At 41.6% G+C, this 16,578-nt stretch overlaps 1 protein-coding gene across 2 annotated transcripts; it reads left to right on the top strand.

Moving 5' to 3' along the window:
- Positions 1–6,623: 6,623 nt before the first annotated feature.
- On the top strand, positions 6,624–16,562 carry vstm2lb (V-set and transmembrane domain containing 2 like b). Of its 2 annotated transcripts, XM_089011306.1 has the most exons (4): positions 6,641–6,940; positions 12,897–13,063; positions 13,904–13,948; positions 14,843–16,560. In XM_089011306.1, exons 1-4 carry the CDS (start codon positions 6,835–6,837, stop codon positions 15,074–15,076), a joined length of 552 nt encoding a protein of 183 aa, XP_088867432.1. In that variant the 5' UTR covers positions 6,641–6,834; the 3' UTR covers positions 15,077–16,560. The 2 variants fall into 2 exon arrangements, with proteins under 2 accessions (XP_088867433.1, XP_088867432.1); XM_089011307.1 differs by lacking the exon at positions 13,904–13,948 and having other exon boundaries at positions 6,624–6,940; positions 14,843–16,562.
- The last annotated feature ends 16 nt before the right edge of the window (positions 16,563–16,578 follow it).

The raw sequence follows: 16,578 nt of genomic DNA, 5'->3' as shown, positions 1-16,578 counted from the left end.
CAAAATGCTAAAATTGCGCAATACCAAGGTCATATTCATCCACCCATTGCAAGATTTTATTAGAATTCCAAAAAAGATGTACTCACAGACTCACTGTTGCATATGGAACATCTTGATGTGTCACCATCGACTTTGAGAGCATTTATTAGACACGCCCACGACAAATATAAAACAATCGACTTGCCAATGACAATTAGTGTCGTTGACATTTACAATGTGAAGCTCATCTGTGATAATGCATCTTTCTTCATTGTAACGGCCCATGTTACACTGTTGATTGTTTCCAAATACATTTTCGGAGAATTTTACTTTTTGGGCGTAACCTGAACATCTAGAGTGATATCCAATATGGAGTTAGATCAATATTTTCCATATTGTAAAAAGGGTTCAAAATGGTAAAGAAGTCCAAGATGGCGTTGTCAACAAGGGCTCTCATAAGCCTTGCATTTTTTTTCCAAGGAGGAGAATCTGTTGAGCGGTTGCACCTTTTCGGCAGCACCAATATGCTAGCACTGTTTTTGATTGGGAGGACTGTCTGTGCCATTTGACGGTCATCGCTGAGTTTGCGCCTCGTCCCTGCAGAGCGAACTTCTCGTGTTTGTCATATGCAAGAACTCTCCCGGGCGTGGCTTTGGAGGCAGTTTAGTGTCGTTTGTGGCCTGCTGAATTTTCTATTGCGGTAAAAAATTACTTGTTGAGCTTCTCTGAACAAAGGCCAGTGAGAGATTGATAAATTCTGGGTGTATGTCGTCTGTTACTTCAGGTCATGAGCAAAAGTTACAATGAACGTAACTCGTTTTGTACATGCGTGGACGTTTTTCATAATTGAGATTTTTTTTCTCTCCTCGTCACATTTACCCTCACCTCACATTTACCCTTTACCTTAGTGTAATATCCATAAATGCATTTTACAGTTTGCAACAACAATCCATGGAGTTTCACTTTAGATATAAATCATGGAAGGTTTCTAAGCACCAATTATTTTGTCTTGATCAGCAGTGAAGGGAATGTTTCAAATAGCTAAAGGGTCACTTTGCCTCTCCCGATACTTGTTAACATAAGTACTCCTGTCAAAGTCTGTGTCGCTGTTCTGACACGCAACAAAAGGAAACCAGTTTGTCTTGTTTGCAAAGGTTTGGCAAGCGTCCCATATGCACATTATCGTGTGGCACAAGAAATACGATAAGTAACTATGCTTCTTTATATTTTCTTTGTAGGTAATATATTTATAGTCAGATCGAATAAGAGTGATAAAAAGTAAACTCTGTCATGTCATTGGATACCGGATCATGTCCGTTTAAACCAACCTGTTTTGATGTGGATTGGATTGGATTGGATTTACCTTTATTACTCTCACAGTGGAGAAATATACATTTCACAGGGGATCAAAATGATAAATCTTGAATGAAAATGTCGACTGCACCGTCACGGCAAGTTCAAAGAGTTGCTACAGCGCCTTTTGTTAAGAACATACAGGCTTTATCAATCCACTGGAGGGGAAAATAAGAGCGTGTCACAGGGAGGGAGGCGTCGTGTGTGGATGAGGCAGCAAAGAGTCGCTGACAGGTCGATGAGTTAAGGGTATGCATCAGCGGCAAAGGTGATCGAGTCTCGAGAGAGGACTCACTGGTTTTCGACAACATCACCTCTCTTTTCCGCTTATACATGAGATACAAGTGGACTAAAGCACAACTCGCCCATTGGCCCAGCAGTATGGAGGGCATGATGAAGAATGGCTCACTGCATAAAACACTGTAAACCCATAAAAAAATGCCAATTTAACCACTGAAAGAACTATACTGTAAAAACATAGTTGTGTTAGGTCCAGACTGTCTACTTGTTATCTAATTTACAAAAGATTCTTTTCTGACAGACAGTGGCTTTTTCAGGTATACTCGATTGCAAACATGTATGCTTTCTTCTTCAGAACTATTTGAATCATATCACAACTGGATGAATAACAAGAAAGCATATTCTCTGAATCTGAAGCCATTGTTTTGATTCTCCAGCAAGGTAAGACGTTTTACCGTGACACCACGAACATGGGGGCGGCACCTTCTGAAACTGGCCACTTCCGGTTTCAAATTGAAGTACTTTTTAGGCAGTTTAAGTCATTTTTATTGGTGTTTTGCATTTGACTAAAAATATCATACTGCGTGTTTTGGGTATTTTAGATGTGATAAAACGTTTTTTTCTGATGTTAGTTAGGAAACAAAAAAGTGACGTCGGTTGTCCTTTAAATGATGGTAGTGAGGTGGAAAAAACACATACTGCATGTCTTTTTTTAAAAGTCCGGTTTCCACTCTGCCAAGAACTAAAATGATGAATTAGCAAGTTTAAGAAGAAACACCGAGGGCATCTACTGTACGAACGTCATAGAACCAGAAATTATCTTGTATAATAGTTGTCATTGCTACTAAAAAAGGAGTTCTTCCATTTTAAAGTAGCAGCCTATATTAATGGTCTGAAGATATTCGTCATCATAAATATATATGTTTCAGCAGTCCTCCTCAGCATTTATGTTTCACAAGTTTACTCGCCAAGAAGTTCTCGAACACCCAAGATACAGTCATTTAAAATTTTCCCTGTGCTTTGTATCTCGTGAACTGGTTGGGAAAAAGGTACGTCAAGTGAAATGTTAATTAAATGTTTGCTGAACAAACCAGCTATGTTGGAAATGAGGCTCATCATCATGGACAGGTGACAGAACAGACAGGAAATATTTGATCTTTTTTTTTTTGGGTAAATTGTAGATCGCTATTTGTATTTTACCCAAACCGTTCACTTAATTTTTCAGTTTAACAGCGTGTGGTTGGCTTTTCTTAATTAGTGTTATAGCTCCCTCTGTTGTTCATAAAGGGGGCACACGGCTGTCCGAGTTCAGCTAAACTTTGATTTAGACAGGCAGGTTGTTTTATAAAAAAAAAATAAAAAATAAACGTGACTCCAGAGATTCAAGTGTAAATTACTGTATTTTTTAATTACACTATTTGGGTGGTCACTTTTAATTGTTTTGGCTGTACAGTAAATTTATCAACTGGGATCCATGCTAAAGCTAGGTTAGCATCAGCCATTTTTGGGTAGTGTCCTGTGGTATATTGACACGTCCATTTAGCTGTAATATAAATGTTATATTTATTCACAAGCTCAAATGTAAAACAACATCCAGGCACACATCCGGCTAGCTATCTATTAGCTATATAGCTATTTAGCTGGCCCAGTGATGCATTGATTTTAATAAGGGCATTTTTGAGACTTCACTTAATAAATTCATTTATTTACCGTAGTACAAACTCGAAGAGAGACTCGGGGGCGATTAAAATCCATAACCATCCAGTATTGGAACCCAGCTAGTCACCGTGTTTCCTACATATACACATAAATACAGTACATCTCTAATGACATATTAACTAAGATAATGTATACCTCTGCAGTATTTCTGCTCGGCTTGAGAAGATCTTGCAGGCCAATGAGGAAATGCTCATCTTGTCCATGTAATGGATTAGCTGCAGTGACAGGTCATTAAATACCTGGAAGCGGAGGGTAATCAGAATGTCAACAGAGCTGCAAGCCTCAGGAAATTATCACCTCGTTTTTAACGTTCAAAGCTCATCTGTACTAATAGCCTTGTCACTGTGTTGGCATTTTTATGGCCATCTACAGCCCGTTGCAAATGCAAACACTCAGACAGTAAAACCATAATTCAAGGCTTGGAAGATCCTTACATTGAAGTGTTGTGAATTCGACACACAATGACAGGAGATGCGAACCTTTCAAGTTGAAATGTGTTTACTTTTGCATGTAAGAGTGATAGGGCTGTGCCTTGTAGCATCATTACCTCCAGCAATTGGGTCATGTTTTAAACAGCGCTCATTTGTCTCTCTGTCTGCCTGGGGACAGATTAAGTGAAAAATCCCAACAGATCAAGAGCCTGTGACGCTTTTGGGTAGTTGTGTTGGGGAAAAAAACAGCAAAAAAAAAAAAACAGACCAAGCTTTCTTTGGATGCATTTCATTCTTTAAGAAGAGAAATTATCAGGAAAAATGTCATGATTCAAATGTTGCACTTCATCTACCCAAAGCCATCGTTTTACTTCAGTTTTATTATTATTATTTCAATTCACTTTTAGCCAGAAACTTCATAATTGATCACCTCGATTCCATCCATGACTTTACGATTTTAACATCTGGGAGCACTGCAGCAGAGCATTTGTTCATATTCGTTAGAGGGAAGCTGAATACAGTCAATTAAAAAAAGTGGGACTTAAAGGACAACCGACGCCTTCGGACAAGTTGTGTCCATAATTTGTGAAATCACTTCAAATGACTTCTCCTGAACGTATTTTACAAAGATTCCACCGCATATAGCTATAGTTTACCTTTTAAGACTCGCGCTGAATATTCAGGAAGTCTTGTTTTCGAGTTGATGACGATGCCTGACGTGACGTCACCAAAGGAACGCCCCTGACCGAGAAAGCGACACACAATGCATTTTGGGTACTTTGGTCTGAAAACTTCATGTTGATCCGTGTTGATGGCGAAATTAGAATGAGAAAAACATAAATAACGTGATGGTGAATTGTTGTGTGTTGCATCAAGACTACTATTTGATACTAGTTGACACAAATTCCCAGCAGACAAATCAGCCCATTTCCAACGAAGCTTGGGCGCCATCTTGTGCATTTTCTGGGCGCTATATTGCTGTCATTGATGGCTCGAATTGATATGGGAGGACTTCTTTAATCGATTGCAAATATTTATGCTTTCCTCTTCAGAACTATTTGAATCATAATCATAACTGGATGAGTAACAAGAAAGCATATTCTCCGAATCTGAAGCCATTGTTTTGATTCTCGATCAAGGCAAGACGTCCTGGCGTGACGTCTTGTACAAGGGGGCGGGACATTCTGAAACTGGCCACTTCCGGGTTCAATTTGAAGTAGTTTCTGGACACTTTAAGTCATGTTTATTGGTGTTTTGCATTTGACTAAACATATCATCCGGCGTGTTTTGGGTATTTTAGATGCTATAAAACGTTTTTCTAATGTCTGTTAGGAAACAAAAAAATGGTGTCGGTTGTCCTGTTCAAAACATCCAAGGGGTGACCATTTACAATTCCTGTCAATTGGAAGGCCGTGAATGTTGAAAGCACTCAAATCTGCAAGAGCCCGCCGATGAAAATTAGGAGAAGATTACACATCAGTGGACTGCAATCTGTGCCCACTGTGCGGAAATGCCACAGGCTGAAGAGAGTGAGAATTTAGGAAGATAATTAAATCTCCTCCTGTGCAAAAAAGCTCCATGTTATAATGCTTAGCTTGACAACAAGGATACAAACTCCCCATCTGGCTCCCAATTCACAGACCACCGCCGTGGTGTATGAGTTCACAAAGCACCCCGAGGGGGCTCAGTCATTTCATTTCAGAGGAAATTGTCAGGTATTCAATTATTTATTGATAAATCACTCCGATTGTTTTGTGCTACAACAGCATCTCTGCAAGAGGAGCACATGACTCAAGAGCGATTTGAATCTGGCAACGTTTCTATTCATTGCATGTTTCTGTCAAGCTACATTAGCCTCAGGAGAAAATCAGCCTCCGGAGAGACATGCTCGACGTGGCGCAGCTGCTTTAGGCCGACAGGCTTCTCGACATCCTCGCTTTCCACCGGCTGTCACTTACAATTGTGGCGAAGAATGAACAGTGGAGATTTAGTGAAGCGCAAAACCATATCCAGTCAACCAGGAAATGATGCCGTGTTTTTTGGGGGGTTTTGGGCCATCATATAATTCTTCCTAAATGGTCAGCGAGATGACAGTGAGAGAGGAGAGAGGCTGGCCAATCATCTGTCTCGCTGCAAAGTAATGAATTCTGCGGGGTGCGAAAACACCTCGAGGGGGTAAATGACATGAAAACAATTGATGTCTTTAAATGGTTTGCAGTCTGGTGCATTTGTATGGCATAATTGAAGGAAATTTTATGTATTTTCCAACTTTAATAATGCTTTTTCCTCCACAGACGTCTGGGAAGAAAGGGTTTTCTATGTTGAGTTTCTGAATATGAGGTACTCATCGATGGACCACTCCTGTACGACTGAGAGCTTACACAGACGTGTTACAGTACTTACAAATTGCAATTTTGTTTGCCGCCATATTCTGCATTTTCGGGGTGCTACATTTCTGTCCAGATGCCTCAAAATGAATAGCTTCTTTAATCGATTGCAAACATGTATGCTTTCCTCTTCAGAACTATTGAATCATATTCATAACTGGGTGAGTAACAAGAAAGCATCTTCTTCGAATCTGAAGCCATTGTTTTGATTCTCGAGCAAGGCAAGACGTCTTGGCGTGACGTCACGAACAAGGGGGCGGCACCTTCTGAAAGAGGCCATTTCCGGTTTCATTTTGAAGTTGTTTTTGAACACTTTAAGTCATTTTTATTTGTGTTTTTCATTTGACTAAAAATATCAGCCTGCGTGTTTTGGGTATTTTAGATGCTATAAAACGTTTTTCTGATGTCAGTTAGGAAACCAAAAAGTGGTGTCTGGATTTTAACAATCGTAGGAATCAACCATTTTACAAGAAAATGTTTTGAGATTACTCCGCATAATTGTCCGCCAATGATTGCCGCTTCACTTTAGCACCTCCGTGTGTCTCCTTCCGCAACTGCTTCATCACATCGATTGGTTGAGCAGCCGAGTAGTGCCGCAGCGTGTGGCTCTGCCCACAACTGCTCAGTTTCACGCCCGTGACGATTGCTGCGGTGCGTAGCATCTTTACCGATGCCCACCACCTGATGTGAAATTTCCTTTGCAATCGGCGACATATTTGGAAACAATGAGAGGCATAGTGCGCTTCGTCCACTACGTGGGACTTTGCGTTCAAGTTAACGCGGTGTTCTCGAACGAACACGGTGAGCTGGATAATCATTTACTCGGAAATGGTAAGTTTGAATTCTTTATTTTTTAATGCAAAATGTGCACTGTGTACCGGGAGAACATTGTTTTACTGTGATAATTTTTGCTTTCGTTACCAGTTTCATTCATAATATTCGAAATTAAAAATAGTAATATTTATTCACCACTAATAACAAAAATGATCCCGTTTTCCAATTTGGGTGTGTGGTGGCCAATCTTTCGTTTTAGGGCCTTATAAAACATTAACTGCCTTTGATTTCGTCCACCACGTTTCTACGAAGACACAAGATGACAATGTGTTGGTTAGAAAGCATTTTTAGTTATTTATTTTGGTTCTAGCGGGGCTTTAAAAAATTAAAATGATGTTTTGACATGAAGAAAAAAAAAATCCCGAATTATCATTGAATGTGATGGCAAAGAAACCGAAAAAAATGGTGTATGCTGAGTTGTGTGTGCAACCCAATAATATCATTTTACTTAAAAAAACACAACAATGACAGATTAAGTAAGCCAGACACAAAAGTATTGTGAAAACAAAACCGTTTGATAAGAGCCACTGAACAAATATTGCGTCAATGGGTTATCTTTCAACTTTTGTGGGACGGAAGCAGGTAGGTAACCCCAATTAATCACTTGTACAAACGACATTGATGTCTCAAAGTGAATTGAATGATTTTGAAATATTCACTTCACTCAAGGGGAGATAGCTTCAGGTGCTTACAATTTAATATGGATAGCCATTGTTTTATTTTATTTTATTAGTATTTGGTAAAATGTTATTTAAAATATATATACATCTATATATAAATCACTCTCATTGCCATGAATGTTGGCTCATACGTTATGTTCAGATTGAGGCTTTTATCAATAAAATAATTTAAAGTGATAGAAACTTCTCTGTGAGAGATGTACAACAAAAGATATAAAATATATGGCCTGAACAATTTTAATTGTAAAAATAACTTCTGGTGTATTCCTGCTATTCTTAGCCCAGTCACTCTTAATGAGTGCCAGAAACAGCGGCCCCAAACAGATGAACTGTGATCGGCAGGTGAGAAAATCAATTAGACACATTTATTCCATTGGGATTGAATTATAATTGCCGATAATTATTGTGTTCTCACTCGTGTGGGCTTTCAAACTGGCTATGAAATGAGAGTGGCAGCGGTGGGGACTGGGGGGGTTATGACCACAAGACCTGGATTGTTCAATACAGATGATCCCAGCAATGATTAAAAAAAAAAAACCTACTTTCGAGGGGAAAAAATAATAAACCCACTCATGTTTCCAGTTTTTTTAGGAAGGGAGGGGTGACACATCTCCAAAGCAATGGAGCATTCATCCAAAGGCCGAAAGTGCTGCTCTCTGGAGCGCTTGTTAGATGCGAGCCAGATCCATTTTTTTCCAGATAAGTGCATCTGGCTGAGGACCGTTCAACTCCCAGCTGCCCAGTTTCCACTTGAGCCCAAGTGGAAATCAAATTGCTTCCCAAAACGAAAGCTATCGGTGCTCTGTGAAGATTAATCAGCAGGATGAGTTGGTCAGTATCAGGCTTTACAAAGAAGTGTTAGTTTGCTCAAACAAAGTGGAATGATAGTCTTGCTTTTAGATTCTGTTTGTTGTCGTTTGCTGAAGGGAAAAATGCAGAGTTGGTCGTCTTTGGCGGGATTCATCTTGTTATCCCACGAATACTGTGTGGCGGAGTCTGCCGCTTCATTGGTGCCTGCAATCGTCTTGTCAGGCTTCACCAGGAGTGTCATGTGAATTAAGTGCTCTTCCAATTAATGGTGTTATCAAATGAGACTGTGCAAATGAATGCATCAGCAGACCTGCCTTTGGATTCGTAACTTTTAGGTGACATTATCAGATCAAGAAAGAATCCATATTTGGCAAGTTGCCCTCCATCAGGAAAGAGCCCGTATTTTGTCGTTGATTATAATTAGACGAGTTGAACTGGAAATCTGAGGCATACGGACGCTCTCCAACTTGCGAACATTCAAGTTACGAATAACGGTACAGCCGAACATTTTTGCGGGTATGTTCGGAGAGAAATGCTGTAAGTTAACTCCCATATTGCGTGCCTTTTTCCAGCCGAGCTCGCTTGCGATTGGTTGCGTACTGTGTTTCACGCACACAGACACATTGGAGACAACAAGGGCTGGATTTTTACGCGACGGACAACAAGGCTGACCAGTCAGCACCCGGCTATGCTGAAGTGTGCCAACGTGCTCAGGCCCCGATCCGACGAGCTTGCTTACGATTGGCTGCGTAGGGTATGTGGGCGGGGTGGAAAGCTCTCTTCCCAGTTGATGCTCCAGGAGTATGCGATGTATAACAAAAAGTAATGGCTGCTGGCACGTAATTCAGTAATTGCGTGCCAGCAGCTTCAGCAATGGCTTAACGAAGACTCAAGGATATATCAGAATCAGAATCATCTTTATTGCCAAGTATGTAGAACACACAAGGAATTTGTTTCCGGTAGAACACGCTGCACTAGTATCGTTGTCAAAAAAACTGCTAAGTGGCACTATACAGTTCCATTTTGGCTACTGTTGAAAGAGTTCAAAGAGTTAATGGCTTGGGGGAAGAAGCTGTTTAAATGTCTGCTGGATTTGGTGCGCATGGATCGGTAGCGCCTGCCTGAGGGGAGTAGCTGGAAAAGGTGGTGGGCAGGGTGCGGAGGGTCCAGTAGGATTTTCCGCGCCCTAGTTTGGATTCTTGCAGTGTGCAAGTCCTCGAGAGTGGGTAGGGCGGTGCCAATGATTTTTTCCGCCGTCCTAACTGTCCGTTGAAGTCGGATTTTGTCCATTTTTGTGGCGGCCCCGAACCAAACGGTGATGGAAGAACACAGAATGGATTCGATGACAGCCGTGTAGAAATGTTGCAGCACCTCCTGTGGCAGGCCATGCTTCTTTAGCAGCCTCAGGAAGTACATTCTCTGTTGGGCCTTTTTCAGGATAGAGTTGGTGTTGACCTCCCACTTCATGTCCTGGGAGACTGTGATTCCCAGGAACTTGAAGGTCTCAACGGTTGACACCAGGCAGTTGGATAGTGTGAGGGGTAGCTGTGGTGATGGATGTTTCCTGAAGTCCACCATCATCTCAACTGTCTTGAGCGTGTTCAGCTCCAGGTTGTGACGGCTGCACCAGAGCTCCAGCTGCTCCACTTGTTGTCGTTACGCAGACTCGTCGCCGTCTTTGATGAGACCGATGACCGTGGTGTCGTCTGCGAACTTTATGAATTTGACAGCTGGGTGCGTTGAGGTGCAGTCGTTCTGTCTTTGTCTATGTCTTTGTACTACAGTAGGTGAAAATATATTTTACGACTGTTAGTGTCTATGTTTTATACTTCCCCGTTCTGTGTTTGACTTAAACATACATTCCATACAAAATATAGTACTGAAGCAACTTACAAACTAATTCACCTTACGAATGACTGCTCAGAACGTATCTCGTTCGTAAGGTGGGGAGCGTCTGTACTGTAAATAACATGACTCTTCATATTCATCTTTTGGGAGATCAATCTGCATATGATATGTCAACAAGTCGGGTTCTCAAACAACACAAAGATGCAGAAAGAGAAAGAAAAAGTCAATCCGTCCCCCAGGGCGATGAAGGATACGTCCCGCGGGTCTGGATGATCTGCAGCGACGGGTAGACAGCTGCTCCCCTTTTAGTTCATCATTTTTACCTTCCTTCCAACCGCAATGGAGGCTGATGGGCTCGCAGCCTCCACTTATTTCCCAGAAGACCTTGCTGGCTGTTTTTATCCAGCCGCTGAATCTCAACTTAATGCAACATTATTGACTTTGTACCAAATTCCCAAATGACTTTTTTCGCTGTGTCTTAGTACAAGATACTCGTATGAGTAGAACCAAGAGTGATAAAATGTTTTCATAAGAGCCTCACTGTATACATCCTGGCATCATCTATACTCGTTCCAAAAAAATTGATTTTTAGTCACATTGGCTAAACATGTTCAAACGGCTTTAGATTATTAATCCACCAATAACTTGCACATATACAAAGTAAAAACGTTTTAAAAAAAATCTCGCCATTCCAGATGCCTGGCTCAACTTTTCGCTTCAGCCTGCCCTCATTATGAAAGCCATTCATCAAATTAGGAAAATAACGCCTCCCAAAGGGAGTCTGTTCACGGGTTATTTACGCTCACCTTGGTGAAAGTTAGAGCGTGAACTGGTGTTCGTGTTTTCACATGGTCCGTTTTTGTTCTTTTACTTCCAGTTCTTCTCCTCTCTGGCCCACAGGCATGAAAGAAATGCTAGCACCCGCAAGCAGCACCTGTTTTCAGATGACTTTTGAAGACAGATGTCTAAGAATGGACTTGGGTGTTTTTTAATATGGATTCAAAATTAATGAACGTTTTTAAGTCAACCAGGAAAAATGATTTGCAGTGCCGCTATTTTAACCTTATCTCATTTTCGCACGGCACTGTCTCTGATCATAACAGCTAAGAAATACGGACCAATCACATTTCCGACACTCATAAACTCAGCCAAGCATAGGTGAGGCCGGCAAGCCGCCTGGAGAGTAAAAAGACAATGTTGTGCTTTCGGAAAGGAAAAACGGGTTCAAGCTACACTGAAAGAAAAACGCTGGAAGAAGTTGATTTATCCAACTAATTTTCCCTCTGACTTGAAGAGAAAAATGTGTGATTTTGGGCTTCAGCCGTATGTGTGTGTGTGTGTGTGTTCATCTGTGTATACATTTATTCTCGGGCTTCCCTCTCCTTCTTTCATTTTTAATGAGTCTATGGTGGCCAACAAGGAGCCTCTTCTCGGGTCCTTGCTGTCTCTTCTCTATGCCTCCCTCCTTCTCTATCTCTCTCTTGGAGTTCAATATGCAGCGAAGTGAAAAATGCCACCAAGGAACACTTTAAAAATGCATGTTGTGGACGTGCGTTATGAAACAAGCATTCCTAAAATACTGTATGTGCTTAAAAGGTGAGTTTGGCAAGCCTCTGTGGCAGCGCAATAGTGCCTGAAACAAGGCAGTGTTCAATTTGAATTAGTGTGTTGTTGCATTGATTTTTAACGTGCTTATGTGCGATTGTCTAGTGATTTATTTATATTTTACAGATGCTTTTAAAGTCTGGAAACAATCGAATGGGATGACATTTGTTAACACTACCAAAGACTAAGATTGGAAGAATTCACCCCGTTAGAAAAGGTTTCTCAGCAGCAATGTTGTTCATCAAGCTCTGATGTATTTTTCCTCAGCAGAGGCAGCTCAGTGAAACATTTCCTGGTGGTACTAACCAAGGAAAGACGGACCGAGACAATTTCATGATTAGATTGCAGCGAGCGACGACCCAATTGAGACTTAATCACACTGTAATCACGACGCTGTTGTCTGTCGACGCATTGATTGATTTCTATGTGCGACGGAAGGTGTATATCAAATGTACCTGCCACAGGGGAGGAAACGGTTCAGGGAGATAGGAACAATTCTTCTGCTTTCAGGCAGATCCAGGACAAGGTAAAATGCTTTCTCCTCATTACTTTCTAACATTCAACTAAAATGTAGAATAGATGGGTACGTATTCCACCAAACACATTCTGCGACAGCCTATGCCTGATGAATAAACATCCTGCTGCACACAAATGAAACGCTTCCAGGATGCTCGACATGTGATAGTGCCACCGGGCAACACACCAGCAGACGTATTAACAATTCCGAGAGTGTAACGGGGTAATCTCTGAATGTCAGAGTTCGGAGATCTAAAACGCATGCAATCCTAGCCACTCGGAGAGTGTGTCGGACAGGAGAGAAGCAGAATTTAAAGAGAGAAGAAGATATGGATGGAAATAATGGCAGAACAACGCTCAAATGGGGAGATCATAAGACAAAGAAGTTATTTGAAGGAAGAGTATTTTTAACGAGAAGGTGGAACAGGTTGAAAGAAAAGGGTCAATCGGTGAATATACATATATACGCTCATTCTCTCCAATGGCTTGGCCAGCTCTATTCACAGAGGTACCCCAAGACATGACAACACAGAGCGGTGAGGATGTCGAGATGGCGTGCTCCTTCCGCGGGGCGGGTTCGCCTTCCTCCCTGGAGATCCAGTGGTGGTACACCAAAAGCCAAAGTACCTGGCCCGAGAAGCCTGCACAGATCGCAAACAATGTAAGCACAGGTTGTTGTTGTTGTTGGAATCAAACTGTTGACGTCAATGAGGACCAATCGATGGTGTGGTCGATGTTTATAATTTTAACAAAGCTACCAAACTTGGTTTTATGAGGCAGTAAAAATTGAGATAAAAGAACAGAGGGCCATAAAATGATTTCCATCGTGAAATGAGGACGTCACGGGTCCACTTGGATGAACAGAGCGTTCTGGAGAGAACATATCTTGATTGAATGTTGGATTTTAAGATTGGTATGTGCATCTAGTAAGTATTATTTTTATCTTGCATAGAGACTGATTGAGACCCGAGGCTTGATTGAAGTCTAGACTAGTGCTTACCATGTAACAATCCTCCAATATCGACCATGAAACCCCCAAGCACACAAAAGAGTGGATATTTCCTAATTGGCTGTTGCCAGCACTCGGAGAACAGTTTGACTCCCACCCAAGAAGTGTTAACTTACGCTCTTCACCGGCGTCTTCTGACATTGTAATTGGCGCAGAAAAATACATCGATTTGGAAAACGTCTTTGCCCTGCATAATTCATACCGATGCCCGAAAGTAATGCGTCAATTGCGCGCACATATTTGGCGGAGCGAGAAGTGGGTGGATGTTGTTATGCAATATGGGAATGCGTGTGAGTGTGGGAAAAAGCATACACAAATATCAGCTAGCAGAAAAGCTAGCAATGTAAGGAAAATAATGATCTGGAGAATCGTGATATTTATTTTCATATTTTCCCCCCCGCCCCGAGTTTTCCTCACCAGTGTCTGCATTGTCTCTCACAGTGACAAACCCCATACACATAAAGAACGGATGTGTATTTTTTTTGTGTGCAGGTCATTCCTCTTGAGGAGAAGTTGAAAGATGCCACTAAAATCAGCGTAAGTATAAGGACGCATTTTCACCTTGCGACTTTCCGTTGACCTCCGCATATTTGGAATAATTCCTTGTTTTTGTCACGTTCTGAGCGTGACAGGAACGGCTGACTCGTCGGAACGTTAAGAAAAGCGCAGGTCCGACGTCACTTTTTTGTTTTTTAACTGACATCAGAAAAACGTTTTATAGCATCTAAAATACCCAAAACACGTAGTATGATATTTTTAGTCAAATGCAAAACACCAATAAAAATGACTTCAAGTGTCCAAAATCTGCAAAAAAATTGAGCTGCCAATTGGGCATTTTCAGAAAGTCCCACCCCCAGTTCGTGACGTCACGCCAAGACATCTTGCATTGCTGGAGAATCAAAACAATGGCTTCAAATTCGGAGAATATGCTTTCTTGTTACACCTCCAGTTATGAATATGATTCAAATAGTTCTGAAGAGGAAAGCATACATGTTTGCAATCGATGAAAGAATATATTTGTGCCATTTTGAGGCAACTTTGGGGAGAAATCTCTCACCCCAAAAAAAAGAGGCACAAAATGGCGACCTCCTGTGGCCACCTTCGTTTCCACAGGCTGATAAATTCCTTATATGGCGCTTGGACGCCCTCTTCTGGCCTTCTGGTGGCTTTTGGGTGCAACACGAGGTCATTGGGAGGTCCTTTAGTGACGTCACGTACGGACTCGTCACCAACTCAAAAACAAGACTTCCTGAATACTCAGCGCGAGTCTTAAAACGGAAAATATAGCTATATGCGATGGAATCTTATTAAAATACGCTCAGTAGAAGTCATTTGAAGCCATTTTACAAATTATGGACACAACTTGTCTGGAGACGTCGGTTGTCCTTTAACAACATCATAAAAAAAAACAGACATTGGTGTGCCTCTCAGGTGGTGAAAGTGGCCGGCAGCAACATTTCTCACAAGCTGCGCCTGTCCAGCGTCAAGCCTTCAGACGAAGGCACTTACGAGTGTCGCGTCGTTGACTTTAGCGGCTCTGTGGCCCAGCACCATCACGTTCAGGCTTACCTGCACGTGGAGCCAAGTCAAGGATTCGACGGCCGAGTCCACGGATCATGGCAGCGGTCAGATCGGCACAAAAGAGACGAAAATGTTTATGACTGAGCAGGGAAAGTTGATTATCATCATCATCATTGATACATCCATCCATCCATCCATTATCTACTGCTTTTCCGAGGTTGGGTCGCGGGGGCAGCAGTTTCAGTCACTAAGCCAAGACTTCCCTCTCACCAGTCACTTCATCCAGCTCTTCCCGGCGCAACCCAAGGTGTTCCCAGGCCAGATGGGTGACATAGTCTCTCCAGCGTGCCGTTAACAAATCTTTTTGACGCAGAGCGCCATTCCCAAATTTGTTTGGGTTTTGTTTATTCTTGTTTGGGTGCCGATAAAGCGCTGGCTATGGCCTCAGGCAATGTTTTTTTCTCTTCCACAAGTGGGCAGCATTTCCCTTTTTTTCACCCGTGTTGGCGCTTTGTTCTAGCTTCAGCTGTTGTTAAAGCGCTATATCAGGGGTGTCAGAGACGTTTTTTGCCGCGGGCCACATTGTAGATATGGTTTCCTCCCGAGGGCCGTTATGAATTTGGGCAAGCCATTAGAATGTTTAATCGCTAAATAAAATAATTCATAACTAGCTTTCAAATCTGAAGTCAAGAAAAATGACTTATTGTGGTTTACATCCAAAAATATGACATTTTGCTTAAGATTTTAGCAAGTATAATGGACAAGTTCACAAGTTTGATTTGCTTTCGCGGGCCGAAAAAAATTATGTGGCGGGCCGGATTTGGCCCCCGGGCCTTGACTTTGACACCTGTGCGCTATATAAACTAAGATGTATGTATTGCATTGTATTTTGGACAGTCACCCTCATTTCAAGCTCGTATAACTCCAGACCCATATAATTTAGGAATTAACTATTTTTTCTGATGAAAGAAGACAGTCTAAGGTTTCTTACACTGTATTGAATGTTTATGTAGTCCTAAAACTCAATATTCTGTGGGTCCTAACATTTGAGTGACAATGACAAAAAACAATCCAATATCTGTCAAAGGCTGCACTTTTTTTAAAGGTTAGTTGTTTTGTTCATCTGCGATTGGCTGGCAACCAATTCAGGGTGTCGCCCGCCTCGTGCCCGATGACAGCTGAGATAGGCTCCAGCACCCCCCGCGACCCTAATGGGGAATAAGCGGTATGGAAAATGGATGGATGGATGTTTTGTTCATTATGGGGTTTCTTTCAATTGCTTTCATCAAGATGTGTGTCTTGTAATTACAGTAAAGTCTCGTTATATCGATATTCAAGGGAGCCCGGAAAATATCGATATAACCGAGACTATCGCTATATCCGACCCTGTTTGCATGTAATTTTCTCCGTGCGTGCATAGAAATAGTATCGATATAACCGGGACTATCGATATATCGATATAACGAGACTTTACTGTAATTCATTTTGTCCACTGCAAAACAGTATGTGTCAAACCTCTTATGCCGACTTTTTATGCTTGTCTTTCGCCACACATTCCATACTGAATCATCTTGGCGTGTTTCTTTTTTCCCCAAAATTAAATATTTTACTTATTCCACGATTGCTCCAAACTGGTATGGTCTTAT

This window comes from Hippocampus bargibanti, linkage group LG12 (assembly GCF_051943395.1).
Source record: "Hippocampus bargibanti isolate YZ-2025 linkage group LG12, ASM5194339v1, whole genome shotgun sequence".
NCBI lineage: Eukaryota > Metazoa > Chordata > Actinopteri > Syngnathiformes > Syngnathidae > Hippocampus > Hippocampus bargibanti.
This window is presented reverse-complemented; position numbering and strand designations above follow the sequence as displayed.

Excerpts from the sequence above, each read along its gene's own strand:
- vstm2lb (XM_089011306.1), top strand. The coding sequence starts at position 6,835 with ATGAGAGGCATAGTGCGCTTCGTCCACTACGTGGGACTTTGCGTTCAA. Across the intron at positions 6,941-12,896 it reads TAATCATTTACTCGGAAATG|CTCTATTCACAGAGGTACCC; the intron begins GTAAGTTTGAAT and ends TGGCTTGGCCAG. Across the intron at positions 13,949-14,842 it reads AAGATGCCACTAAAATCAGC|GTGGTGAAAGTGGCCGGCAG; the intron begins GTAAGTATAAGG and ends TGTGCCTCTCAG.